At 40.0% G+C, this 27,704-nt stretch overlaps 2 protein-coding genes across 3 annotated transcripts; both read left to right on the top strand.

Moving 5' to 3' along the window:
- The first annotated feature begins 2,938 nt into the window (after positions 1–2,938).
- On the top strand, positions 2,939–6,720 carry timm17a (translocase of inner mitochondrial membrane 17 homolog A (yeast)). Its single transcript, XM_072452610.1, has 6 exons — positions 2,939–3,037; positions 4,543–4,642; positions 4,744–4,807; positions 5,446–5,574; positions 5,764–5,874; positions 5,966–6,720. Exons 1-6 carry the CDS (start codon positions 3,012–3,014, stop codon positions 6,040–6,042), a joined length of 507 nt encoding a protein of 168 aa, XP_072308711.1. The 5' UTR covers positions 2,939–3,011; the 3' UTR covers positions 6,043–6,720.
- A 1,473-nt stretch (positions 6,721–8,193) lies between these two features.
- LOC140365979 (ras-related protein Rap-1A-like) lies at positions 8,194–27,622 on the top strand. 2 transcript variants are annotated; one of them, XM_072452607.1, is made up of 8 exons: positions 8,194–8,335; positions 16,428–16,515; positions 16,986–17,054; positions 17,551–17,607; positions 17,702–17,842; positions 24,441–24,584; positions 24,871–24,996; positions 26,311–27,622. In XM_072452607.1, the coding sequence occupies exons 2-7, from the start codon at positions 16,459–16,461 to the stop codon at positions 24,958–24,960; spliced, it is 558 nt and encodes a 185-aa protein (XP_072308708.1). In that variant the 5' UTR covers positions 8,194–8,335; positions 16,428–16,458; the 3' UTR covers positions 24,961–24,996; positions 26,311–27,622. The 2 variants fall into 2 exon arrangements, with proteins under 2 accessions (XP_072308708.1, XP_072308709.1); XM_072452608.1 differs by having other exon boundaries at positions 8,275–8,335; positions 16,423–16,515.
- The last annotated feature ends 82 nt before the right edge of the window (positions 27,623–27,704 follow it).

Genomic DNA, 27,704 nt, shown 5'->3' with positions numbered 1-27,704 from the left:
AAATAATATGCTGAGACTGTTGATTGTGTCAGAGCCTTTATGTCACCAAATACGTGTTTGCGCATGTTTTCCATGTTATCATTTTGCTAGTTATTCTACCATTGTCTGAATCATGTAAATAGATGTTTGGATGTTTTATGTGGAGACTGGAGTGCATTACCAAGTAGCCAAAAGCAAATGCTCTCTTATATCTAGTATTTACAAAGATAAACTCATCATGATGTTCGTGTCAAAGTGAAACACTGCAGGTGAATGGGAAATAATCTTAAATTTAGAGGTATCTAATTGAAACTTCTTCTGTAGTTTACTTACATAAATCTAAGTGAAAAGGCATTACACGTCATCATATACCAGTAAAAACAAGGCATTGTATGTGTTAAAATGGTCAAAATTGCACACATTTGAGATATGATTTAAATTTCTTGATACATTTTGTTGACATAACGGGGGATTATGGATATCTTATTTAGTATTTCTGTAAAACTAGCTTTGACCAAAAATGTGCATAACAATTACAAATTTGAGACAGAGATCAAACTAAATAAATCAGGGTTACAAATAGATATCAATAAATCCTTCTGATCCTTCTGTGAAAATCTTGCTCTGTATGCACTGATTAAACAAACAAACAAACAAACAAACAAACAAACAAACACACACACATAAGATATCTAAATAAAATGCCAATAAAACATCAAATTTGTCCTCTGCATTTAACCCATCCTTCAATGCCACTAGTGGTCAATGCAGTGCCCCATCTCCAGATTGTTGTGCTCGGCTTGGTCAGTTCTACCTTTTTTGGAGGTTTGAGAGGGTAAATAAATGAAGATAAGTTTGCTATGTTAAGTTCAGGAGCAGGACCACACCCCTTTCACGCCCCTTCCGGCAGCAACACTATTTAAGCATCCAGGTCACACACATCAGCGTTTGTGAATTTGTGCCCCTCCCTCCCACCCTCTTCTAATTATTCTAATTATTCTAATTCATCTCCTAAATGGGGATATCGAGGCCCGAGAGCCTACAGCCCTCATTGCCAGAAGTCCCAAAGCAGCATCCATTTCTGTACATTCTTGACCTAACCCTAACCGTGAAATAGACTGAAAACATAAAAAATAAGTTGCCTGTAGCGTCTCGCCTGAAGAATGTAATGCATGGAATATTTTTGTAAAGAAACTGTCCTTTAGAGTGGACATTGTGTGCAGTTTCAGTGGGTTAATAGATTCTGTCTCACATCAGTCAGCTGTGTGTGGACAAACATTAGCTATGTGTTCACAGCAGAGTGCAGTTAGTTTATGTCTCCATTGCTCTGTCACTGTCTCCATCCACCAAATGTCTATATTTGGGCATTTCTCAAAGAGCACTTGCTCTGTAATTCATTCCTTTCTTGCTCCTAATAATCAGCCTTGGGCCAGACAGTGGTCTGTCTTTTTGCTGCAGCTTTTTAACAGTATGTGGAGAAAATTGTGAAGATTATTGATAAGATGCCAGGGCCAACAGAAGTAGCAATGCTAAGTATGTTGAGGGTAGCAGAGTGGTAACATGTTGTTAGCACTTTGCAGTTGCCAGGCCTACTCTTGAACTTATTTCATCAAGTAAATCAATAGGCTTAGAGTTTACAATAATTCTGGCATATTCACAACAAACAGTACAAGCTAGACGTATAATCAACCTGAATCCTGTTAGACTATGTGGTCAGATTTTGGCCTACTCTAACAATATTTTATAATACACCTCATTTATGTAGCCTATGTAGCCTTGATAGGATTAGGAAATAACAGAGGTGTATTATTATCATTATTATTATTATTATTATTATTATTATTATTATTATTTTGTATAATTAATTGAAATAAAACTTAATTGAAGTGATAATATGAATGGTTTCAATGAAAAAGTGTAATCTAGCCTAATGACATGTTTGTTTGGGATACATTTTGTTAAGGCTATAATTTTTTTTATTTAATTTCTACAAGATGTGTTAACCCTGTAATTAGCTGACCCCTGTCCAGAGTGTACCCAGCCTAAGGCTCAAAGACTGGGATAGGCTCTGGTCCCTCACGACCCCCAACAGGAAATAACAGTAGAAGATGAATGGAATCAATGAATTCATTTCTACAAAATATTAATAATGCAGACTACTTATACAGCTCTTTTGTAGACACTCAAAGATGCTTTAAATTGTATCTAAGGACACAACAACATTCCCTCTAGCGTCCCACTATGGCACCTGATGTTCCAGCGGTCTCCCATCCATGTACTAAATACTATCTAAATAGCTTCTGAGAGCTGATGGGATTAGGCATCAGCAAGCAGGGATGGACATGACATGATGTTAAAATACTAGATATTATTTCTTTATAAAAACATGCAAAAATAACATAAACATTTCTTTTGTTGATTTTATTATAAACATTTGAGTAACTGTGCTTCATTGGTACAGTGTATATCTGGTCAAATTAAGCACTTCGCTACTAGTTCTTATAGTGTTAGAACTACTTTGTAGTATTTTTTTATAATTACTTTGTGGTTATAAAACTTTTAGTACTTGTATGAAATGCCTGTTTCAATACGGCTGTTTTAATACGGCTCGTGGAGTGTCCAGTAGATAACGCTCCAGCCTTTGCATGATAAATTCCATTCCTTTCCGCTTTGCCAGGGTAAAATCTATTATAATAATAGATTCATGATTATAATATAAATCGTTCACTCACTTTCTCTGTCTCTTTCTTTCTCTCTCTCTCTGTCGTTCTCCTTAAAAATAGAAGCAGAACGTGCTCTGTTGAAGCAGTGAGAGAGACAGTGGAGACCAATAATAACAGATAATTGGAATGGAGTTTGTTTTCGATAGTGGACTGCATAGTTCTCTAGTAAAGTGTCATAACGGACTATCACCAGTGGAAGGCAGCAATGCGCTGTGTGGCGCGCAGTCTGCCGGAAATACACAAGAAGAAGAAGAAGTTACGTCATGTGGGCGTCACTCATGGCGTAAGAGGGAACGTTGAAAGAACAAAATGGAGGAATATGCCAGAGAGCCTTGGTGAGAACTTTTACCAAAATATAACATTGTGTTATCGATTTAGGTTTCTAATTGTGCGTCTGTTTATCTGAGATGAATACGTATATGTTTATTTCATTACTATGTATGACCTTTGTAAATAACCCAAAATACCTGGCTCGTTAGCCTCTGTTAGCATCAACGCTAAATTCACATAGAAATGTAATGAGAGTTTGTGCTAGCATCAAGCGAGGTTGTATCACGCTGTAGTGACCTTGCTGGGTTTAGCTGTCACATGTTATTATATTTGGCAAAATGTTGGTTGTCATTTATTTTTGTAATACGTAATACATGCTCACCAGGAGATAATCACTTGACCAATATGTAAGCGAATTTCCTCTTGCTGTTACGCCATTATATTTTCCTGTAACTCGCTAGCTAGCTGTTAGCTGTAATGGTTAGCATCTCCTGGTGTACATTCTGACATTACTTGTACTTTTCTAATAACTTAAATCCAGTGGCTTGGACACTCATTAATTATCCGGTCGGACTGAAAATGTAGTTCTGGTTGTCAATGTGAATTGCCTTTTGTTGTCCGGTTCGTGTCTGTACAACGTTAATTCAGTTCTAGTGAGATGATGGGTTTGGCTTTAGGCAAGTTTTTCGAGCTTTTTGTTCAGGGTAAACTGGCAATTTAGTGTCTGCGTTCAAAAATGTAGGCTATGGCCCAATCCCAATTCTCATTTACTCGTTCCCCGAACGTTCCACCTTCGAAGTGAGGGCTGAAAATACACGTTTGGTTGTGTTAAATTACAATAAGCTAAGTGATGTGTGGTGTCATCACAGAATATGTCTTAACTAGAAGCCGTGGAAAAAGGTATAACTTTTTGGGGGGGCTGCCAACCGCCATTAAAGGCAACACAACAACATGAGAACTTGTTTATGAAAATGAACGAAAGTTGAAGCAACAGTCAGAATCTCTCCTCAAATAATTAAAAAGTGTGAAAAAGAAGGCACTGACTTTACTAAACGCTTCTTCTGGTCACGAAGAAAGAATCTCCAAGATGTAAGAAAAACTTGATGATCAAGAAAGATGCCAGATATGTATGAACTTGTGCTTGTGTGGTTTACCTGAGGAATGTATTTTAATATTCTAATGCCATCAATTGATACATGTGTTTACAATAGTTGCTTTAGCGATGCACCACATGTGGTGTTCTTGCTTAAATACATCATTTGTGAAATGTCCTTTCTCATACCAACATTTGTATTTTAAATTTCAACAAAAGAGAGCATATTTGTTCTTTCTTATATTTGCTGTGTGGTAATAAGTTGCCAAAATGACCTTAGGCTCCCAGTGTTTTTGATTATATCACATGTTCTACTTCACTTTTGCCTTTTATTGGGGAATTTAGAATGTATTGGTTTACAAACTTTGAATAGATCTATAACCGCCCACTTACAGTTAACAGTGTGGATATGTATTATGTACCTATTCACAATCAGGTTTATGATTTATGACTAATGTTTTCTGTCTGCTTTTGTAGTCCCTGGAGGATTGTCGATGACTGTGGGGGAGCTTTTACGATGGGGGCTATTGGTGGAGGCATTTTTCAGGCTGTGAAAGGTTTTAGAAATGCACCCTCTGTAAGTATATCAATATTTGATTTACTATATTAACCATCAACTCCCATAAACTGTCTCTGTATGGCACTCATGTCTAATATTGTTAACATTCATATTTGTAGGGAATGGGCCACAGAATGAGAGGGAGTTTGACAGCAATCAAAACTAGAGCACCACAACTCGGAGGTAAAATGTCTATTTTGTCCATTGTATTAGAATTAATTACTGCCCGCATTTTGAATCAGAATCAGAAAAGGTTTATTGCCATTGCCAATGAACAGAATTCACAAATAGGAACTTGCGTTGGTTATTCGGTGCAACATGAAACAACGAACAATGATAAAACAACCTATACAAGTCAAAAAGTAAAACAATTTAAATCTGCTATAGAATAAATATAAAAAAATAGGCTTACTATGTACACAAAGTATACAGTTGAATTTACAGATGCAGTTCAGAAAGTGAACAGTGCAGTGAGTGATTCAATATTCTATGATTTAATTGATTGATATTCTATTATAAAACTATAACTTTTTTAATGATAAGGTATTTCTTTGTGTTTGGAAGTAAAAACAAATTGTGTTTTGAAAAATGTAAATTTTTTAAAGGTTAAACAATAAAGGCATTTATACTTGGGCATCGTCAAAATTATCCAGTAATTAAAAATACGTCACAATTTTTTTCTTGTCTCTCAATAAATGTAGGTTATAAATGCTGTTTTTTTTCTTCTTCTGTCTGACATGGGTTAGGTTTTTTTTTTTTTTAATTTGTCTCTTTCCTAAGCATACGACATGTTTTCCTAACCTGCCCAACTGGTCTTTCAGGAAGCTTTGCAGTGTGGGGTGGTCTGTTCTCCATGATAGACTGTGGTTTAGTAAAAGTACGAGGCAAAGAAGATCCCTGGAACTCTATTACAAGTGGAGCTATGACTGGAGCCATCCTTGCTGCAAGAAGTGAGTTGCTTTTTGTTTTTGAGAAACAAACAGTCTCCAGCGTTGTCAGAACAGGAATTGCGGTGACATGTTTTAAAAGACTTTTGAAATGGGGCATTTACCTGAAGGGATATATATTCAACATGTTTTACTATTATAATATCTACACATATCCAGCTGATCCAAGTACTAATATTGTGTCTTGTATAGATGGACCTGTGGCCATGTTTGGCTCTGCAGCAATGGGTGGCATCCTATTGGCGTTGATAGAGGGCGCTGGTATCCTATTAACTAGATTTGCTTCTTCACAATTCCCAACTGGTTGGTAACATGCGAGTGTTTTCATATTTGTGTATTTTGAGATAAGTAAAATTTTAATAATTCTTTCTCTTGCTGTTCTGTAATTCTTTAGGCCCCCAGTTTGCAGAAGAGCCAGGCCCGGCTCCGATGGGATCCCCCTCTTTTGGAGACTACAGACAATATCAGTGAGAAAACACACTTGTTTTCCTCTTGGCCTTTTTGAATTCCTTGCTGAAGTTACCACAAATGAATGGAGATGGAGACCTCACATCATTCACCACATGGACTGTGTCAAAGATGCCAATGGACAGTAATCCTCTTCATTTAGCAGCCTTCTGCCATTTTAGCCTTGTCAGCTGCCTTGTTTTTCCCTGGATTTGACACATTACTTGGGTGTTTTGGCTTCTCGGCAGGGCAGTTTCTTTTCTGAATGCCCTAGAATGTTGTTGGATCTAAAATAACACAACACATGCTGTGTAGTGACTGCGTGTGTATGTATATGTATAAGATGTATATATACATACACAAAACCTCTATTAATTTTCACCTTTTTCATTTGCCACCTGTGTCATCTGCCTGGGCTGGTCATTCAGATTTTTTTTATTTTGTCATTTCCTCCAGTTTACCTCTAGCCAGCAAACTATTGCAGTGATATTCATTTTTAAAATTGATTTATTTATTCTATAATGTATGAGGTGTGCTGTCACATTATTTAATATGTGATTCTTGCATATTAAATGGAAAATTTGCAAATGACAAACAATGGCTTTGGCAGATGGATAGAATCAGCAGAAGCGAGGGGTTGTTAATACTAATTTATATCTGTATGACAGATAATGTATGTTAAAAACAATAAAATATACGAAAACATGTTTGGTTTGATTTTCAGCTTTTTTTTTTTTTCTACAAAATTAGGATCCACGAAGATGGAATTCCCCTTTTCTATTTGACCTTACTACTGTTTAGGGACGTCAGTGACATTTATTTGTTTCAGGGATCCCACATATTAATAAACATTTCTGTAAATATTAACCTAAAGGACATTTTTATCTGTAGTCCCATGACAGATGTTACTGTCAGTGCATTCCAAGTGCATAACGAAAGTAACTATACAATTAAGTAATTTTGTTGGGCAATTTACGCTATTTACATGACACATGAATCATCAAACTGCAGTCCAAAATACACAAATACGTACACACATGCAGGGCAGGAGGCCAGCAGGGGCTGTGGTAGCAGATGTAACGTTCACAGATCTGTTTGTCTCTTCTTGTGGGGCTCTCGCTGTGTATGAATATGTATTGTCCACTAGATGGCAGCCGACTAAAGAATTCTTTGACCCTCTTGCATGTCTAGTGCAAAGAGCAACAGACAGGTAACAGTCTACCTTGATTATCCTGAGGCCTGAGCCTGTTGTACAACGTCAAAAGACTAAACTATGCATGACGGAACTCAAAACTTAAAGTTGAGACATTGCCAGAGGAGGAACTGTCAATTAGTAATGTCAAAGGACCTAGGGGATTGACCATAATATTTCTATGGGACTGACTGCGTGATAGAGTGCTAATACTTGTGAAGCTGTGAGGTGAATTCACAACTAAAAGCAATTATTGCCCACTTTACAATATACTTTTATATTATAAAATGATAATCTCAGTGAAGGTTTAGAGCAACGAAGTTACTTCATATGTCTTCCTCTAGAGAAATGTTAAAGTTAATTCACATTTACTCACTCTCCTCCTGTACATTCATCTCCACAACACACATTATTTCTTGCAGTATTGCAGCATTGAAGCCGGTGTGAATGACTTGTACCTCCTCCCTGAGCTGGTTCATATTGAGTGTATGTTCATTAGAGCTCCTGGGCCCAGAGGGACAGGGCCCATCTCCCTGGTCTTCCAGGTCTGAACCAATGTATTTCATTTGACCAGTGACCTATGTCTATAGAGATTGAACAGTTGAGCTCTTCGAGTCTTGTGTACAATCAAGGTCTAATAAACCCCATTAGAATCTTCTCTTAAACTCTTTCAATGTTGTTGTCCTTATTCTTGCCCACACTTTAAGATAAGATGAGATAAGATAAGCCTGTATTTGTCCCACAATTGGGAAAATTCCAATGTTGCAACACAAAGTAGGCACAGAAGTAAATAAATAAATAATAAAACGTATAGAAAAGCTCTTATAAAACTCTTATAAAAAACCTCTTATATTATATAATAACAACAATAGTTTACCAGACCAACCAAAATTGTAAAGTTACTAACTCGGCATTTTGTCTCTTTTCTAAGATACTTAAACGTGTAGAATGTCCTTTGCAATCCCACTTTCCGTAAGATCCGTTATAACGCAAACGCGGCGCGGGGCTGTCCCCAAGTCATGCCCTTTTAAGAAAAATGGGAAACAGCGGAGTGACGTCCGCTGCGCAGTGAGCACGAGCTGACACTTTGCGGAGCGGCGAGACACAGACAGCGAGCGACAAACGGTGAGTGCAAACGCCAAACTTTGATAGCGGCTAAACCCACTAGAACAAGTCATGTATGGAGGCGTGAGACTTCTTTTTTCATAACCCCTTTTAAAGACACCAATGCGTACAGCGCGTGTGTTTGCGCGTGGTAAATATAAGGAATGTGTACATGCAAAACGGAGCGTGCACTCCCATTTTAGTCAAGGCCAGGCGGAAGGGCAGGTAACGCTAGCATTTGCGGGGTCTCTCTTGAGCCAAACGACTGTGTACGTTGGCAATGAATTAAGCTGTGTAGTGTTTTGTCAATACGTCAATATGACTAGTATGTGCTGTGTTTTTGACAAGCTAGCTCGGGCAGGGATGTACTCAGAGGAAAGGAATGTGGCGGTTAGCTAGCCTGTTGCTAACGAGCCGAGGCTAGCGGCTGTGAAGTGTCGGCGGCCCGTGGAAAGCACTTGGTTAAAGCTAGCTAGTTAGCGCAGGCAGCTAACGAGCCTGATAACGGTGCGTGTAGGTTAGCATGTATGGAATGGGATTGTTTATGAGCAGATGTCGCCCTCAGTACATCGGATTAAACACGGTGATGTGCTAAGGATTTGTCTGTAAGTAGGCTCATTATTTGAAGCACAATTTGTTAGGTGTTGTGTTGGCCTATATATGTAGTAATCGCATAGTTAACGCTAGTTTTTGTGCGGCCAAAAGCACAGATTGCAGGGATTTGGCATGATCTGAAGTGATGTGTGCATATGCCACAGCCGTAGGCAGTGGGTAGATTCAGAAAACGAAAGAAGAGCTCTTTGTGACACTGACAGCCTGTTGGGAGACAATTGTGTTTGACAGGAAAGATGTGTGGTTAAGTTACTGTGAAACATGAGAGGTCATCATCATCATCTTTTATACGATCATGTTTTCTGTATTGTTGTGCATGACCACAAGAGCCTTTAGAGTTATCCCTTAGTATTGGCTGACACACATAAAGCAAGTCTTGTCCATGTAATGACATCACTAACTTGGTCTGAAGGCTGTAGTTTCTTATTCTTCAGCCACGGAAACGCCTGAAAGAAAATCTAATATTAACACAAAGTTATGGACAGTGCATTTAACGTTAGATGAATAGTGACCGCTTCATTATACTTTAGCTACATTATGTGTTATTTTCTGTGGTGGGCTGTAGGCTTTTAGTCGTTTTAACCTGGTGATGCTTCTTAGTTAGTTTTTTTTTTAAAAGCTACTTATTTCAATGATGATATTAAAAAAATGTGAGTTAATAGTGTTTGTTTATTCTGCCTTTTACATTTAAACTCCTTGTTCATTAGTTCATGTCTGTATGAATTATTATTGGGAAATGCTGTGAACGTTTGGCATTTAGGATGTAGTTTTGGGCTGATATTTTTCAGATCATAGATTTATCTAATGATTTAGAGCTTTTTTTTTATTGTATTGCTGCCTTTGAGTTGATTAATTGACGCACAGTCTTTAGTCGACTACAGCCCCAATTCTTTGCTGTTTGTTTGTCAATGGGTCCTGTTAAATAACACTTTATTACATCTTCCAAGTTGATATCTTTGTCTGCAGCTGCTTGTGTCCTGTATAATCTGGTCTCACCAGTTTGAGACACAGCCAGCCTGGCTTGCAGACCCCACTTCCCCATCTGTGTGGTTATGCTGCTGTCCTAAAGCACCAAACAGGAACAGAGACTGAAGGGGCTATTTTAGTGCCACCTCCTCCTGTTCCATCTCCTCAGCATGTGGCTGTCTTCTGAAGAGATCTGGAAAGAGGATGTGGTTACAGGGCCCGAGACCCTGACAGCGTTTTTGTCACTTACACATCTTTGTCATAACTTGTACTCGGAGCCATTTTAGTGTGTGGCAGCTGCACTTTCAGAGTAACTCACAAACACTATACTGATTTAAAGTGGAGTTGATGATGTCAATTAGGGGATTTTATTTGCACCACAGACTTATCATTATCAATTGAAAAGTCATTCCAGACAAATCATTTTACTTGTCTGTACACTTCACCTGGCAGCAAAGGCAAACTGACTCTTTAGAAACATGATTAACATCTTCGGTTTTTGTTGTGAGAAACAAACAATGTTCTACATCAACTCTTGTCAAAAAATAAATAAAATGTTGGCGTTAAAATTCATATTTTATCCAACTTTTGGCAGACGGTACATTCGTTTTGTACCTGTCCATCTCTTTGTTGCAGTGTATTTCTGGTTGACATCATTGTCAATTAAGTTTCACTGAGTCCTCGGTGTCCGCTCCCATGTCCGTTAGCTTTGACACATGGGGAGCGACATCGCAACATCCAATTCCTATGGAACCTGCGCAACAAGGCTCCCTCAGGTCAGCAACAAGCAAAAGTCGTGCTTGTGGAGTTTCTTTGACAGAGCAATGAGCTGAAGGTAGAACTGGGCAAATTCAGACTCGACATGAATGAAAAATACTTGCATGTGTATAGTTTTCAGATTTTATATTTTACAAAACTACTTCTGGGATTTGCCTATGAAAGAAAGCGGCTGCCTTTCCGGCCCATGGTCAGCATTTTCTTTCAAGTCAATAAAACAATTTCAGTCAATTCGTGCAAACTTGTGACTATCATACTGTACAAGTGACTTTTCATCCCTCAAATGCATTAAAACCCCATAATTCCCTCATTTCACAGCAGTCATATGTGCGGGAGACTCTTAATCTGCCTTGGACAGGGTACACCTTGTAAAGTTGTCGCGGGACACTGCAGTTCATCTCTCCCGCGGGTTCAATTTTAAACCTGTTGCGATGAGTGTCACTGGTCTGTCGTTGTGGCCTCCTTTGCGTGCAGCCCGTTACTCAGACTTCCTCAGAGAACTTCGCGTCCTAGTTGTCCTACACCGTCCTACACCGTCCTACACCGTCCTACACCATCGTCCCATCCCTTGTGTTTGCTCTAGACCTAGTGTTTCTTCACAAGGCCAGTGTGAGCATGTGATGTAATGCGCTGCTCTGGCAATGAGTAAAGGGTAATGAGTAACCAGTGGTGTATCTGCATCACGAACACTACCATTACCCTGGACACCCAAACCTATAAATGACTGTAGACTCTCTAATCACCTTGTTTGCTGGAAGATGATTAAGCATAAACCTCCTCTGAACCACAGGATATGAGTGTCTTCATCTTCCGCAACAGTTTGCACGGATAAGAGGGCGAGAGGGGGCAGCTGTCAGTCGGACCAATGCTGAGTCAGTTGTTGTGACAGTTTCACATGTCCAGGATTAAGCCTGATAGAGCAGGAACTGCACATGGACCTTATCGTAAAGCCTTATCATTTATAGCAGTTTTACCCACTTTTTGGGATTGTCAGTTTCTCATTTATATTGAAACTAGTATTGAAATGAGATTATCCTGATTTACACTCTTTTTAAGAGAGCATGTACTGTCAAATAAGGCTGGGAGATATGGCATTAAATATCTGATCATGATCAGATCCTGTGACTATTAGGATGAGCTCGTCATATGATGAGTCAGGACTTTTCTGAATAATGCAGTTTTTTGCTCAGTCACGTTTCCCTCCCACTTCTATTGATACTCTAGCAGTTCCACCGTTACCATGGTAACAAAATGCCCACATTAGCAAACAAAGCCTATATGTTTTCCATAACATTTTTAGGCGGTATGAAAACTCAAGTTAAAAAAAAAAATACAACTTTAAAGACTTTGGAGTATTGATTTGAGTAATTTAATAATTTTGTGCTTCTAAAATACTCACAATAATTGTTAAGCCCATTATAATGTGACCAGAATAATTCTAATTATGGATAAACTGAATGATCTTGAACATGGTGCGGTGGAGTGATGTGGCGCTGATGTCCCGCGCGGCTCTTCTATTTGCAGCGGTTACTACGAGAGAAGCCACAGCAGCAGAATGTTGTGTGTTTTGTTTTTGGATGACCGCTTGCTCGTAGTGGAGAGAGATATCCTTAAATGGCCTGTGAGTGTTTGAGCGGAGCAGGGAGACGCTGCGCAACAACGCCTTGTCAAGTTTTCCTGGAATCCAACTTTGTATACAAGACCAGGGCGCATCCCATTCTGTCACGGCCTATATTTAGATGAGCCACGGTCACAGTGTAGACATGGAGGTAGAGAAAATGATATTCTTGTTTATTAGTCATTGTTGTGGGAGATTAGAGGAGTTTGACTTAAAGGTATGTTATGTAAGACCTTCAATATTGACACGCAGTATAATGTAATGTAATGCACTTATATGCCCATACAGGGTCAACTGGATAAAGAATCTGCCCAGATGGAAATAAATGCGAGAAGGTTTTGGGGGAAACTAGGTCAAAGATCTCACTTTGTGTGCAGTGCCTTTTGTTGCTTTTGTGTTTCGGATGCAGCTGATCTAGGCCTGGCCTGTTTAGTTCATGGAGGACTCGCTGGTGTATGGCTCCTTTGTTACAGTAATCTCAGTGTTTATACCGCACTCATGGGTGGGCAATATAGATTAGGAATATAGATTTGTCAATATATTTCTTTATTCCGATAAAGACAATCTGAATATATTTTGGCAGTCGTACAGAAATGGGCTAAAATATGTCTTTTTAATTGTATTAGTTGAAGGTTACATATCAGACAAAGGTAAAGGAACTGTAAAATAACCCCAAAAAGTACAGAAGTATTGCACTTGAATGTGGGCAGTGCACTATATCAAAATGTTATTGTCGTAAATGTGGTGGTTTTTGCTTTTAATAAAAGAAAATGCTACAAAAAAGAGTTGAATACAAATGAAAAAAGTCATGTTGTAAACTTTCAAATAAGAGTACCGTATATAAAAGGTGATATTTCTGCATTTCGGATTAATTTACTATTAATTTTACGTTTCATATTTGTCTGATTAATTAAACCTGAACTAACCCATTAAATACCCATTTTAACACATTTCTGAATATATAATAAAACATAAACTCAACATCGCTCGCCCCTCATTAACCCTTATGTGAAAGGTTACAATTTGTGTTTCCCCACTTCTACACTTTTAAGGGGAACAGTTTTCTTTGTATTATTATAAACATTATGATATTCAAATGTCACATATCTTCATAACATTCATAACAGCCATCAGGTTTAAATGTAATTGTTTATAATACTGTAGTTTTTCCATTCTCATTGCTCAAATATCTGTAATTATCTCCCGAATAGCTGGCTATATTTAGAGAATGTGTTATTATTTCTCACCCCCATTTTTAACACCACTCTCACATCCCTTAAAATGTTAGACGCAGGTCAGTGTGTTCTTCAATCGAGTCAACAAGGACTTCTTTATAATCGCTTGATCCCTAACCTTTGCAAGAGCTGATATTATCCATTATTATATGAGAGACAGAGTAATGGGCTTAGCAGTGGAAGTATGTTTAAATATGATCTTGCAAGGTGTAATGTAGTTCTGCATATAATGTATCTTTCTGCTCTAACACATCCCCAGGGTTTTGTCTCTGCAGTAAGAATAAGAGTAAAGGCTAATGGCTCAGGAGTGTGCAATACGTCAAAACATGTGCTCAACAGAAGTAGAAGAGGGGAAAAGCAGCATTGAGCTGCATGAATCAGAAAAGCACTGAATCACAAGATGGCAAGATCTCCTAAATAGCCGATTGTAACAGGGTTCAGGGGTCTACTCTACACAATATCAACTCTGATCCACAGAAAGGCAGAGCATTTAAATAAGTCAACAGTGGAGCCGAGAAGTTAAACTATGGTTGAGGACAGACATCTTCCGTTTTCACAAATGCACCACACTCGTATAAGAATAGGCAGTTATGTTTGTCTTGGTTCATTTTAGCGCTTCACCGTTGGCTTTTGCTCAAACTACAATACTTCCTTGTGTAAGTAATTATATTTTCAAAATACACTTTCTGAAGGGGCAACAACAATTAAGCTTAAAGGTTGAATGGACGATTCTTTTGGCAGAAATTTGAGTCTTATTTCCTCGTGGCGTAGACTGCCGATTAGTCCTGCCACGTATCAATCATAAAACGCACCTACCGCTCACCTGCAGCCGCGTGCGGATCGTCCCATATTTCCGCGTGTCTAAGCGCATTGATCTATCATAATATAGTTCCCTCAGTGTACGGGGCAAAATGAAGACGGAGAAAGACAGTTCGAGCTGACGCAGAAGTGGACTGAAATCTACAGGAGACATGCGATGGGATCCGTCGCGCTAATAAACAAACGCACGTGTGTGTTGTATCAGTCCGCACGGGGGAGTGCGCATGCGCACTTCCGCCTGAGTTCTCAAATCGCCGAATTTTTTTAAAAATGTGCTCGCATAATTATTTCATCAACCCCCTAACAGGCAAATTACATTTAATTTTGATACTTTATCAAAGTATCACACTTGATACCCCACAATTATTCTTAAGGGTCTTTGTACTTTTGCCTTGAATACATTGTTTTTTTGGGAACAGATTTAAAACGGGAAATGTTTGTGGTGTATTGATTCATTTAGTGGAATACTTGCCATGACGCAAACTTTTAAAATCACACCATTATAAGTGTGGTTTAGGTTGTGCACTGAGGCTGTGCTCTGGGTCTGCTCCCGCGGGCTGCTCCCTGATGGTGCCACTTTGCTGCATGTGTGGAGCAGGATTAGTGCCACCACAGATACATTTCCCACACGCTTACAGCTCGTGCTTCAAGGTCCAAGGTTCTTTGTCCAGCCCACTGAGCATTACTGTGTGAAAAGAACAGTGTAGGTGTGGATCATCTGCCTCCTAGAACAGTACCACATTCACTTCAGGACTCATTCTAAAACTAGCCTTTTATGTCTCTCCCTGGACTTGACTTTAACATAATCTGCTGCAGTTTGGGTGCAGCTTAAATGGCAAAGGAAGTTGGTGAAGTTTTAATCCACTCATTAGGGAATCTCTGACTTTCAATTACTTTAAAATAAAAGTCTGCGTTTGAACAAATGATATTTTGGGATGTTTGTGGGAGCAGGATTGTGTGCATTGAGCTGCTTTGGGAGAACTTGGACTTACCAAAGTCATTCAACATGAGCCGTCCAGCTCACGCCCCATGCAGCTGCCTGAGGAGTGAAGGACTGATGCTTTTGGGAATCACAATACCATTACATCATAGTCAGAAACACTGTGTTCTCATTGTCAGTGAAGGGATGCTGAAGTATTGTTGTTAAACTGTATATATGTCATATTAGTAATGCTTTGCAGTTGTAGACGAGGGGCTTTTGAGTGGTAGGAGAAGGCGCGTCCCACCATATAATTCTGAAAAGAACCACTTTTGTTCCCCAACACCACTTTTTGGAATTGATTGTAGCAATAATTGTAATACTTCTGATTAAAAATAATGATTGAGGGGTGCAGACCAGCAGCCTGAAACTGTTTCTGCATCTTATTGAGAAACATTTTATTTGTACCATTTTATAGCGACCTTTCCTGTTGACATGTTGAAATCAAATGAATAATGGATGTTTTATTTCCCGCAGTAATAACTAAACCCCAGTGTTGCACGGCGGCCACTCCCTCTCCTGGCCGGAGTTGTAGTGACCCATTTGGCCGCGCGCAGAGCCCCACCATCTTCCCCCTCGGAAGGATATCCCAGTGATTTCACAATTTCCTGCCCCTCACTGTCCCCACTTTCCTCAGCTGAGCAGTGTCACCAGTCAAATGCCTGACAGTGTATCAATGCTCGAACGAGTCATGTGCCAAACCCGCGGCCGTGTGTGTTGTGTGCTGTGTGTTGTATGTGGTGTGTTGTGTGTTGTGTGCGGGGGCCAGGCCAGTGTTGTCATTCTGAACTGTATCTCTCTGGATTGGCTCAATGCACACACCACAGCTGGTTTGTGTTAGCGAGGGGTCACGCAGTGCTCACCTCCTCCACCCTGCAGCCGCTCCACTGATGGGTGTTCCCGTCTATTGTTGTGCTGCTTCTTGTCCATAACCTCCAGGAATGACTAGAATCCTTCCCCTTTTCCCTACACTGGAAAAACTCCCTTTGCTCTGAGTGGAAAAGTCTGGCTCAAAAAGAAACTCTGTACTAAATGTAGATTTCGTTGAATGTCCTCTGTTCTCACAGGCCGTGTCCCTGTGCTCCTCTTTCTGTTTGTCCAGTGTAGACGGTTGGCTGTCTGCTGAAGCGATCTCGCCATGCGTGAATACAAGCTAGTGGTGCTAGGCTCCGGCGGTGTGGGCAAGTCGGCTCTGGTGAGTAGCCTCTTCCCCTTTACAACTCTGCACGCTTATTAACCACGTTTTATCTACAGCTTCAAATCACGTACTTTTATTCAAGATCTGATGAAAGGGCAACATAAAAGTTTGGGGCAATTGTTCTGATAAGATGGAAGTACTGGATCATATAGACCAGCCAACAACTGTCTTTAGATTCATGTCATCTTTCCTCATCTTAGAGTTGAGATAAGATGGCCTGAAACAGAGTTAAACGTTGTCAGTTGACAGATGACCTCTTAGTTCATGTTAATCCTTCACACGGGCAGTGCACCTGTCTCCCTCTAATGTAAACCTCACTGCAGCAACCCTCCAAGTTTAGACATTCTCATCAAAACGTGACAACCGCACCTTTGGTTCACATGGGAGATTGGGAGATGATGTAAATGTTTTGTTTTCCGAGGTTGAATCGTACTGACCCAGGCTCCTTCTTTCTCTCACTCTTACAGACAGTTCAGTTTGTACAGGGAATCTTTGTGGAGAAATATGACCCGACAATAGAAGACTCGTACAGAAAGGTGAGTGCTCTTCTGCACTCATGATCACAAGCAGCTGTGGCAGGTTCATGCCGTCATTAGTCTCTTTGCTCATTCTTCTCTGTAGAATGTCTTTCCTCACTCGGTGGACTGACGTGCAAACAGAGAAATGTGAGAGAAAGTACAGCCGTAATTAGGCTTTTTGCAGCTATGCTATCGGACAAAAAGACAAACGTTCAATACAAAGAGTCATTTTAGAAATTGAACCCATTTCATTAATATTTATCGTCCTTTATATTTGTTTTAAACCGTAGCTTTGCTCTTTTGCATTTTAAATGAGTTGTGAATCTCACAAGAGCGGATTTTCTAATCTTTGCCTCTCAAAAAGCTTTTGACGCTGCTGTAACTCAAATGTTGTGACTTCATGTGTATAAGCCCATTTGAGAAACATTTACAGTGATGTGGAGCTTTTCACATTGAACATCAGAATGGTCCATTTAATTATCTCATGAATTGTTTTTGATGCGTTTTCTTGCAGCAAGTGGAGGTAGACGGTCAGCAATGTATGCTTGAAATCCTCGACACAGCGGGCACAGTAAGTGAACTCGTCTCCTCTAACCACTTTTATCTGTAAGAGTCTGTAGTGAATCGCAATATTGATCATGTTTGTTCCTCCTCTTTGTTCACAGGAGCAGTTTACAGCGATGAGGGACTTGTACATGAAGAATGGCCAGGGCTTCGCTTTGGTTTACTCCATCACAGCACAGTCGACCTTCAACGACCTCCAGGACCTGAGGGAACAGATCCTCCGAGTAAAGGACACAGAGGATGTGAGTACTTCACTCAGTCTTATCTTTTAGACATTTTCCCTTTCATTGACAAGTCGCAATTACCGGTGTATATAGTTTTGTGTCGGCAACCTGATTTAAAACACTCCCGTCTTGATGCCTGTTTATTTTATTTGCGACTCACATTTAATTTGCATCATCACACTGTACCAAATTTAAATCCTGTATGGTCAAACCTGAATGTAAACGTTTCCTGTAGAAAATAGCACAGCAGTCATGGTTTGTTTTTAGCCACTTCCATTGTCCCTGCCGTTGCTATGGGATCCCATTCTCACACACTGTATTGTATGCCCGTTAATGACACATTTACATGCTACGTGCAAACACTAAGCTGGCATTTGGATACACTAAAGCAGCCCCTATTGTCGCAGGAGCAATGCATTTATCCTTTGGTTTTCGGCCATGGCTCCTCTTGTGTTTTCGAGTGCGGCGCTCCGCTCGGATCAGTTCCTAACACAAAAAGGATGTGTGGCGTCATGATCTACTTTTTTGTTCACTTGTTAAACGGTGAGGCTGCTGAAGTGAGTGAGCCCTGCATCCCGCTCTGGTTGGACTGATTTGACGTCAGCAGGATCAGGGATGCCCTTTTTTGGTGATCTTTGGAGGGATTGGATCTTACCATAACCCCTCATGTACTTCTTCCCTCTTCTTACTCACTCCCTCCCTGAGTTTGGTGCACACACTTAAAGTCGTTTTTCCTTCTCTAGTATCCGCTACATGTGATGATATAGAGTGTGTTAATGAGACATTGCCGCTTTCTCCGCAGTTTAAGGTCTGATGATTGCTTTTGGTCGTCTGCAATGAAGGCTCAGTCATGGCGGGTACAATCTTGTGTTTGAGCTCTAAAACGTGGGTAGTGAGACGAGTCGGGGACAAAGATTTAAAGTGTTTCCCTCAAAATTGTGACTTAAGCCTCCACAGACTGTAACACACATTGAGCCTGATATTTCCTCAGGTTGTTGGCTGATCATGTGAACCGTCGTATCAATGAGTCTGTTTACGCTCTAATATCCTGGTCTTTATTCTGGACGTTCACATGCGCTCCGAGAAATCAGCATACTCATACTTCTGTATTTATGAGGAGGCTGAGTATTCTGGATGTTCAGGGTGGTAACTATGGCCCGGAGATGGCAAGGAGCTGAACGCAACTCCAACTTTGCTAAACTGCTGGCTTTTTAGCACGTATAGGAACAACAAAGAGACTAGATGATATCAAACAAGCATTTTCAACAGTGGAAAAGTCCGACGGCATCACAGAAATGAGTTTGTTGATAAATCGGGGCTGTAGTGTTCAGTAGATGACTTTACAATAGTACAAATAATAAAGCCTGGTAGCAGTTTGAGTCCTTTTTAGGAAATAGCCTGCTTCTTAATGTGTTTCTGTAGTTTGCACATGCCTAGAACAGCAGCACCAGAGTGAGAAATCTGGATACTAAACTTGCACGCCACAGTATTCTCGAGTATTCTCCAGGATACTGAAATCAGGACTCTGCGTTTACATGGACAAACGCAAAACCAGGATACTTAAAACCCCCGATCATAACGGGGATGTTTGAACGCATGTAATGAGTGGTGGCTCTAAATTCCCCACGTCTTGTTGTGTGACATCCAAGAATATGTATCTAAAATGAATGAAATTATGCAGTGGACACCAGCCATAAAACAGCTGGAAGGATGGTTAAAATCCTTGCCTTTTAAAGCGTCAACCTGCAGGGTCTGGTTTATAGTTGATCTCTTTTGTTGCCAAAAGAAAACTGGACTAGAAACTTGTATCTAAAAGTAGTGGCATTATTTTCTTAAAGCGGTATCCAAATGTGGTATTCAATCGCTCCTAACCTAAAGCTATACGATCCACATGGCAAGGTTGTGTTTCCAATGCCTAATAAAGGGATCAGGTTAAACCTTTTTGCCCTTTAGCGGTGGCCTGCAACATATATCGCTATGGCAATCGAATTTGAATGGCCACACAAACTGCCATTATATCCTTTATATCCATTAAGTCCTTTGTGAACAACAAAATGTGTTATTCTGTCTAAAAGCGGCTCACCTTGTAGTTTAGACTTCTACAAATATACTCTTAAATGTATTGTTTTTGTTTATCAATTCATATTTCAGTCTTCTCTTAAATGTCAACGCTAACGTATGTACAATTTAGATTTCAACTTGATTTTAAACGTTACCAATCTGTATCCTCAGATATGAGATAAAGCTGTTCAAATCAAATATAGTTTTTGCTGCAAACAATTTTAATGCTGATTAATTTGACATGTGTTGTCAGAATGAGTCTCACATGTTTCTCATTTGGGTCCAATCCAAAACCTCCCAAAGCGCAGCACCAGCGCACCAGGAGTAAAGTAGCATGCGATGACACAATGAGACTGTAAGACAAAAATGTCCTGAGATCTCATGCAATGACAACTTGATCTGAGGTGCAACAAACTTGATAAATAATCGGGCAAAATGCCAACTAGAGCCTTTATATATAAATACATAAAAGGCAGTGCTTTAGTGCTTTTCTCTTCTTGCATCCAATGTACAAAAATGTACATGTTCATGTACTTTAGAATATAATTGACAGTGGTGAGTTCTGAATCCTTCTCCTGTAATGAACCTCAGAGCTGAATGATAAACTGAGTTCAGAGGTTTATAATCGGTATATAATATCACATAATCCAGAACTGAGAGAAATGCAGCCTGGATTAACTGTTTTCTACAATTAAGAGAGAAAACACTTTGTCCTTTGTCTTCAGGAAAAAATTAAATAAAATCTGGCTTTAACATTATTTGTCAGATCTTGTATGTGCTTGTTGAAAGAGAGTTTAACATTTAAGTATTTGTAATAGAGTACTTCTACAATCACATTATGATACCATCGAGCGTAAGAATAGAAACATTTTTTGAGTCACTGGTGTCTTTTGGAGAACAGCATACATTTAGTTTTATTTCAATTTTTGGATGGAATGAAAATCCTCTTGATTATTTTGAATCACTTTGTATTAATTATGCCCAATTAAATGTATATAAATTGTAAATAACAGTGGTCCAAGGACAGAGCCTTGAGGAACACTTTAACACCATAAATCAGCTTGAAACCCATCAGCAGAAACCTGAGCTCTATTTGAGGTAATTTGTAAACATTTTTTTAGAATTTGTATCAAACCAAAGAGCATAGAGAGATAATACAGAAAATGGCAGCACATTCTTCATGTCCAATGCAAAAGCAATATAATCCGAGATCATATAGAATAGAGTTTACCACTTGGAACTCCCAATATCTTCACAACTCCTCTATCCATTGAAGCATTTTCTGTATGTGACTTGTGTTGATCAAGTATCTTTCGTGCACATGCAGTGAGGAATGCTGGCCAATGGGACACACTTTGTCAGTTTGTGCATGATCCAGGGGGAGGCACCTCTTCTTCACTTTAAACCCTCCCTGATCTGAAGCTCCAGACTCCAGTTATGCAGCTGCTTAACTTCTCAGCACCGACACTCACCATTTACGGCAGCGCTGGCAGATCGCTTAAAACGCGTCACTCCTTTTCATGTTTTCCACTGCGCAGAGTAGTGCTAAATCTTTAACAAGGCATTAATGGTAACCGAACAATTCAGTTTTAATGCCGACCCCCATAGCACTTCCTCCCTCTTATGCAACCGAGGTCTCATGACTTCTCCATGTCTGACTGTCACTGCATGACCGGGAGGCTGCTATTGCTCCAGTGTATGTATCTCAGAAATAAAGTCCGAAATGTTGACCCTGATGATGAAAACATGATATTTTGTTGTTTGCAAAGGACATTCTATTCCCTTATGTTCTGCATATTGTGTCCACTCAAAAAGCGGCCTACTTGAATGCAGTGATTTGTATTAGTTGTCGGTTTTACCCCGGATGCCCTTCCTTCACCCTCTACATGTCGCAATAAAACCCAGGTTCTCCATCTGAGTGACATGTACAGTGTTTTTTTTTAGAATGGAACTGTTGTGTTGTTTCATAATTTCCCTTTTTCAGTCTAAATTGGCCTTGATATTTGTCTCAGTTTTGTCTCGGTTAAGATTTTGTTTTAACAGTTTAATATCACAAAGCAACAAATTCATACGCAGCTCTGTGGCTATATTTTCCCGTCCCACTCCCCCTTTGTCGCATTCCTCTGTGGGTGGGACAAGGCCTGTCACCATTATTACAATCACAACTTCATCATTGAATAGATATGAAAAAATTGCCCTAAATTGTGTTGGCCCCTGTCCAGGTTGTACCCCGCCTAAGGCCCAAAGTCACTGGGATAGGCTCCAGTCACCCGCGACCCCGAACGGGAACAAGCAGTAGAAAAATAATGAATGAATGCATTTTTTAAAATGACATTAGATTTTCTAAAGATCTATACGATCTGAAAACGACATGAATGATTTCCTTTTAAATCATAGTTTAAGTTTGGGAGCTATAACGACGTTCCAAGACCGTGTAACTCAATGTACAGTTTCTAATACAATTACTGTATCTTATTTCCTGATAGCGATTCAGTGCTGCAGCTCGTGGCTTTGTTTAATGTTTGGTTAGTACTTTTGGGGGATCTGGCAGTATCACGCCCCCCTCCCCGCATACCTCCATCCTTTCCTCCAGGCCTGGCTTAGAGCTCGTGTTAGTTGGGCATACCACGGCTTCTCCCGAGACCCTCAAGAGAAATGTAGCACTGGAGTTCAGTCCGAGGCTTGTTTAGAGATCAAACATCAAGCAGCAACCTCCACTGGATTAATCCAAACATTGCAGCTTCCTGTCGCCTGCCTTCAGCACCGAGAGGGAGATAAAGAGGAGAAAGCATGTTAATAAGAGGAAAGTCAAGTAGCTGCTTTTAGAAAATTGTAATATCATCTTGTTAGTAATGAAAAGGGGTGTAAGATGGTTATGCCTGGTTTATAAATAACTTTAGGAAGTGCGATCCATTTCTCCAATGTGCAGATTATTTCGGAGCTAACATGGACCAGTATTTGTACTTCAAGTTGTCTTACAGTGGGAGAGGGCTTGAATGACTGTACAAGCTGCAACATGTGGCTTACCAGCACATTTCCCCCCAATACGCACAGACGTGCACGCACGCACGCAGAAACACGCACACACGCACATGTATACACACACACGTATACACACACACACACACACGTCTGGTGGTCTGGAGTCTGGACCAGCAGCAGGGCCAGGGGAAGGCAGGATTTCCCATGCATGGATTTATTTGTTGCAGCCTCTGCAAATAGACCACAGCTGATTTATTGTTGGCACTGGTTGTATCACTGCTACATTTTTCCACTGGCTGGTCTTGTCGGCTGCTAAAACGATACAGGTTTCAAATGTGTGAAAGTCTGGAAAATGGGTTATTGTTTTACTGGAAAAAGTTACAAAAACACTTGAATGAGATGCACTTCTAGTTCTCCCCAGTTTCAAATGTTTGGGTTGCCAAATCTGAAAGGAGCTCATTTTTGACAGCTGATTCAAGTCTTTGTTCTGTTTACTTTGAACTGAGCGTTACTCTTTTCAAGCACACGAGTCACTCAAGTGTGGAACGGGCACAAATTCAAGTGTGTTACAGGGGCACAAATTCATCTGAAAACATTCAGGAAGGAAGACGATGTTATCCCGGTTTGGGCGGGGCTTCCGCCGAGCTGGTGCTCCCCAGATACAGGCAGGAAACAGCAGGCAGGAAGAGACTCATCCCCTTTGCGCGGGTCTTGCGCGGGTCTTGCGCGGGGTCCGGCGCGGGGTCCGGCGCGGGGTCCGGCGCGGGGTCCGGCGCGGGGTCCCGCCCCTTGTCACAATCTCTTCCCTCATAGTTGGTCTGTGATGTCTGTGGCCTCAAACCTTCAGTGATGATGCAGAGCTGCTGGGTTTCTAATGCAGCGGAGGTGCATTTGGTTTTATAATGTAATGTTTAATTCTCATAAAATGCTGGTGGTGGCTGTGGAAAAAATGCAAAAGTCGTAATGTACATTCTAGGTAAATGTTTGGATTGAAGTATTTTTTTAATGGTATTTAGCTATATTTCTATTGCATTTTTACAACACTGGAATGTCCCCATTGTGTGACAAAGGTTTATCTTCTAGTGAGGAAAGAGGAGCTTCAAAAGGAAAGATAAAGATGATGTATTATTTTCAAGGCACTTCTGTATCTTTCCAAACGTCCTGCTCTCAAAGGTTAAACCACTGTTTCTTTTGTAGATGTTGCTCCTCGTCTCGTCCTCAACAACAAATGAAAGGCCTATGGTCACAGACGGAGCACCACTGTGTTTTGTTAACTGCCTCATTGTTACAAGGTCTGCAGCTTTGAAGTGGAGATGATCTGTGTTGGCTTTGAACGCTGACATCATGATGTACTTTGTATAACATGAGACACACCCTGGTTCATTTCATCTGATGTTTGCCCATCGAGGTGGTACAACACAGGACCAACTTAACAGTCTCACCAGACAATTGTAGTAAAGCGGTCTGTCAATGGGAATATGTCATTACTGCAATGTTTATTGTTTGTATGTTTTGTTCTCTGAAGACAGGAGCACTGATCGTGCATCTTTAATGATGTGTTATGTGTTTTCAGGTGCCAATGATTCTGGTGGGAAACAAGTGTGACTTGGAGGATGAGCGTGTGGTGGGGAAGGAGCAGGGCCAGAACTTGGCCCGACAGTGGAACCACTGTGCCTTTTTAGAGTCCTCTGCAAAGTCAAAGATCAACGTTCTCGATGTGAGTACTAAATATGGGCTACATTTATGTGTCTAAGGTGACAAGAGTCTGGGATAAAGAATTCTGTGGTTTTGGTTGATGAATACACTTCACTCAAACGCCCTAGAAAAGGGAAGGTCGACTTCAGGATTGAAAAGAAATGTGTCTGGCTGCTTGAATACACATGAAGACTTTAACATTATGGGACCCTGTGCATTTGTATTATTGCTCTGGTTTCACTGTCTGTGGGGGTCCTACTGCTCCCTCTGCATTAAAAGCATCTTATGAACGATATCTTTCCTTTCAGATCTTCTATGACCTGGTCAGACAGATAAATAGGAAAACGCCAGTGGAAAAGAAGAAGGCAAAAAAGAAATCCAATTGTGTCCTGCTTTAAGCCCCTCCTCGTGGCCCTGCAGCAGCTCTGAGCCAGGTGCGTGTGTGTTTAAGACTCGTGATGCGGGGGCCGCATGTCCCCCACATCATGTCAGGTTAATGAGGAGTTCACAGGAGCTTTGATATGAGTCTGCCACACTCAATGGTACGGTCCAAATCGCCTCACGTTTATTCACTGTCACGGGCTATTCTTGGCCCGTTTGTAGAGACTCACATTATCTTGACGTGTGTCGTGCTGCTGATGGAAGACACGGCGTCGAGGCTCGTGGGACGTGGTTTTCACTGTTGTACTACAGTATTTTGTCATGTGAAGAATGATTAGAGTTATAGAAAATTGAACTGGAAAAAGGCAAAGAAAATGTTTTTGCAACATTCTAAAATTCAAACTAGATTCTTAACCCGAAAATCTGCACAATTTATCATTCAGGATGTTTTTTTAAGATAACTGCAAGTAATTGTGTCATTTCTACAGTGGGAGGAAATTAAGGTTATTTTCAGCTTTTCAGCAGCTTTGAATGTAGCTGTGGGTTTGTGGCAGCAGTGGAGTTGGTTATGAAATCGTCTGTAGCGAAAATCTGTTTCACTTCATCCATTTTTACAGGACTTTTTCTGTTTTTTACCTCTTTGTAGTAATGAGGAAGTATGAAGTGTCTTGCTCTGCATGTTATTTCCCCTAAACCGTTTTTTCCCAGTATCAGCAACAAATGTTTTGAATGCGAACGACTAATAAATAATAATAAATGGTCATTTGACTCCATCTAAATGTGGAAATGCAAATACGGTAAATGTATCTTTACCAAAGTGAAGTGGAAAAGGGATGTGCTTAACACAATATTACAGTTTGAGTGTGATGTTCTCCTGCTCTTTCACACGCTGCACATTCAAATGAACAGCACTAACAGCATTATGGCCCGCGTCTGAAGCAAACGTCTGGAAACACTGTTCTCACTTCAAACACAATCAATATATTCTCTTTTGGATAAAAACACGTTCATTCTTACTGTTGAAGTACAAATCCACCTGATCAATGTCCCACATAAACACTTGTCTGAGAGCAGCCACAAGAGGGCAGCAAAGCTTATGATTTGATTTGTGAAGACTCGGGTTTCAAATAAAACTAAAAAAGCACAGGTCTCAAGTGAGCCACAATAAACACATTGTATTGATTTACCATCTTTTTAAGTGTATTAATTCTATTTATTCAAGGTTCATCATCCTCTTTGACCAAAATGGGAGACAGATGTATTATTTGCTTAATTGCATTGTCTAGTTTATAGCATTGATAACCACTAATGTAATAAATAAAGTAAATGCACTGATCGTCATTGAACTGCCCCTCGTCTTGTTTCAGAAATGCTGTAATGAAGAACTGTTGCCCTGATTGGATCGTGCCAGCTTTCCAACAGCCCCGCCCCTCCCTCCATCAGCCATAAGTCAGTCGACCAAACTGCTCCGATTGATCACAGACCAGGATGAACTAAAGCAAAGAGATGGAGAGATTTAAGACGAACAGTTGGAGAGCAGACTGGAATCTCTCGCCTCTTTCAGGACGTCCTTTGTGCGGCTGTGTCCACCACAAACGGGACACGATCACTTCAACCTTCAACAACAACCTGCCCCTAAACTATCAAAGGTGTCTGAGCCTCCTGTGGCTAAACAACAGCCCTTTCATATTTTAATTATTGACTTTTAACAGAAAATGTGATTAGAGGCTGTTTGAAGTAGTGTAGTGTATGTGGTACTTGTGTATAATTTGTATACTATTTTTTTACCAGGAATGGCAAACTTTCATGACTTGAATGGATCCACAACACACTGGCCCAGTGCTTTATTATGTAATAAACCCTTTTAAAAGAGTGTCTGATTGGGGTTTTGGGGTCATCAATGCACTGTACTGTAAATCTGAATAGCAGTTCATCATTGTTTAAAATATAGAATTTAACCACATTTGTTTAAAGAAATAATCTGAAATATGCCCCTACCATCAGGACCGTGTAATTACTATATTCAAGTGCCACATATCCTATTTCAAAAATCCTTGAGTCCTTAATGAACTTAAACCATGGCTTTCAGTATTGAAAGTACTGTTTGACATCAATATTGTATTTGAAAGACATGGATGTTAACTTCCTTAGTTGTACGATTATGAATATTCTCCGAAATGAGCATGAAAAAGTACATCATGTGTAAATGTCTTCAAGTGAAATCCAGTGGAAAAGTGCAAATTCTTTTGTAGCCATACTCCTCCTGTCCTGTCCTCGCCCGCCAAGTCCGTGATGATAGAGCAAGGTCTATATTATGTATTTTGTATAATTTTCTCTTGCCCTGTTTTCTGGACTCTTTCTGCAGATATCTGATGTGACTTAATTTTATACTTGGTCACCGGGATTTCACAGCTCCCATAATATATTCTAATGCCATTTTTGCATAACAGTGCTTGAGTAAAAATGGGTCTTTTATAGAAGAACTATGGGGGAAAATAAGGATTGATTTCTATGTCTCTTGAAGCTGAAATATATTATACTAAACCAACTCTAATAATGCTTCTGTTGTTTTTCTGTCAATGATGTTCCAGCTTTTATGAATTATTAAAGTACATTTTAGTACATTTTCATTATATTGGTCAATGTATTTTTGTGAATTAAACTTTTTTCCAAAGCAGATTTGACTGATGTGCAAACACTTGCTTTAAGATATATTGTTTTTAATGTTTATTTCCACACAAAATCAGAATCCATATCTTTT

This window comes from Eucyclogobius newberryi, unplaced genomic scaffold (assembly GCF_026437365.1).
Source record: "Eucyclogobius newberryi isolate DKJ021-1_F unplaced genomic scaffold, fEucNew1.0.hap1 SCAF_19, whole genome shotgun sequence".
NCBI classification, from domain to species: domain Eukaryota; kingdom Metazoa; phylum Chordata; class Actinopteri; order Gobiiformes; family Gobiidae; genus Eucyclogobius; species Eucyclogobius newberryi.
This window is presented reverse-complemented; position numbering and strand designations above follow the sequence as displayed.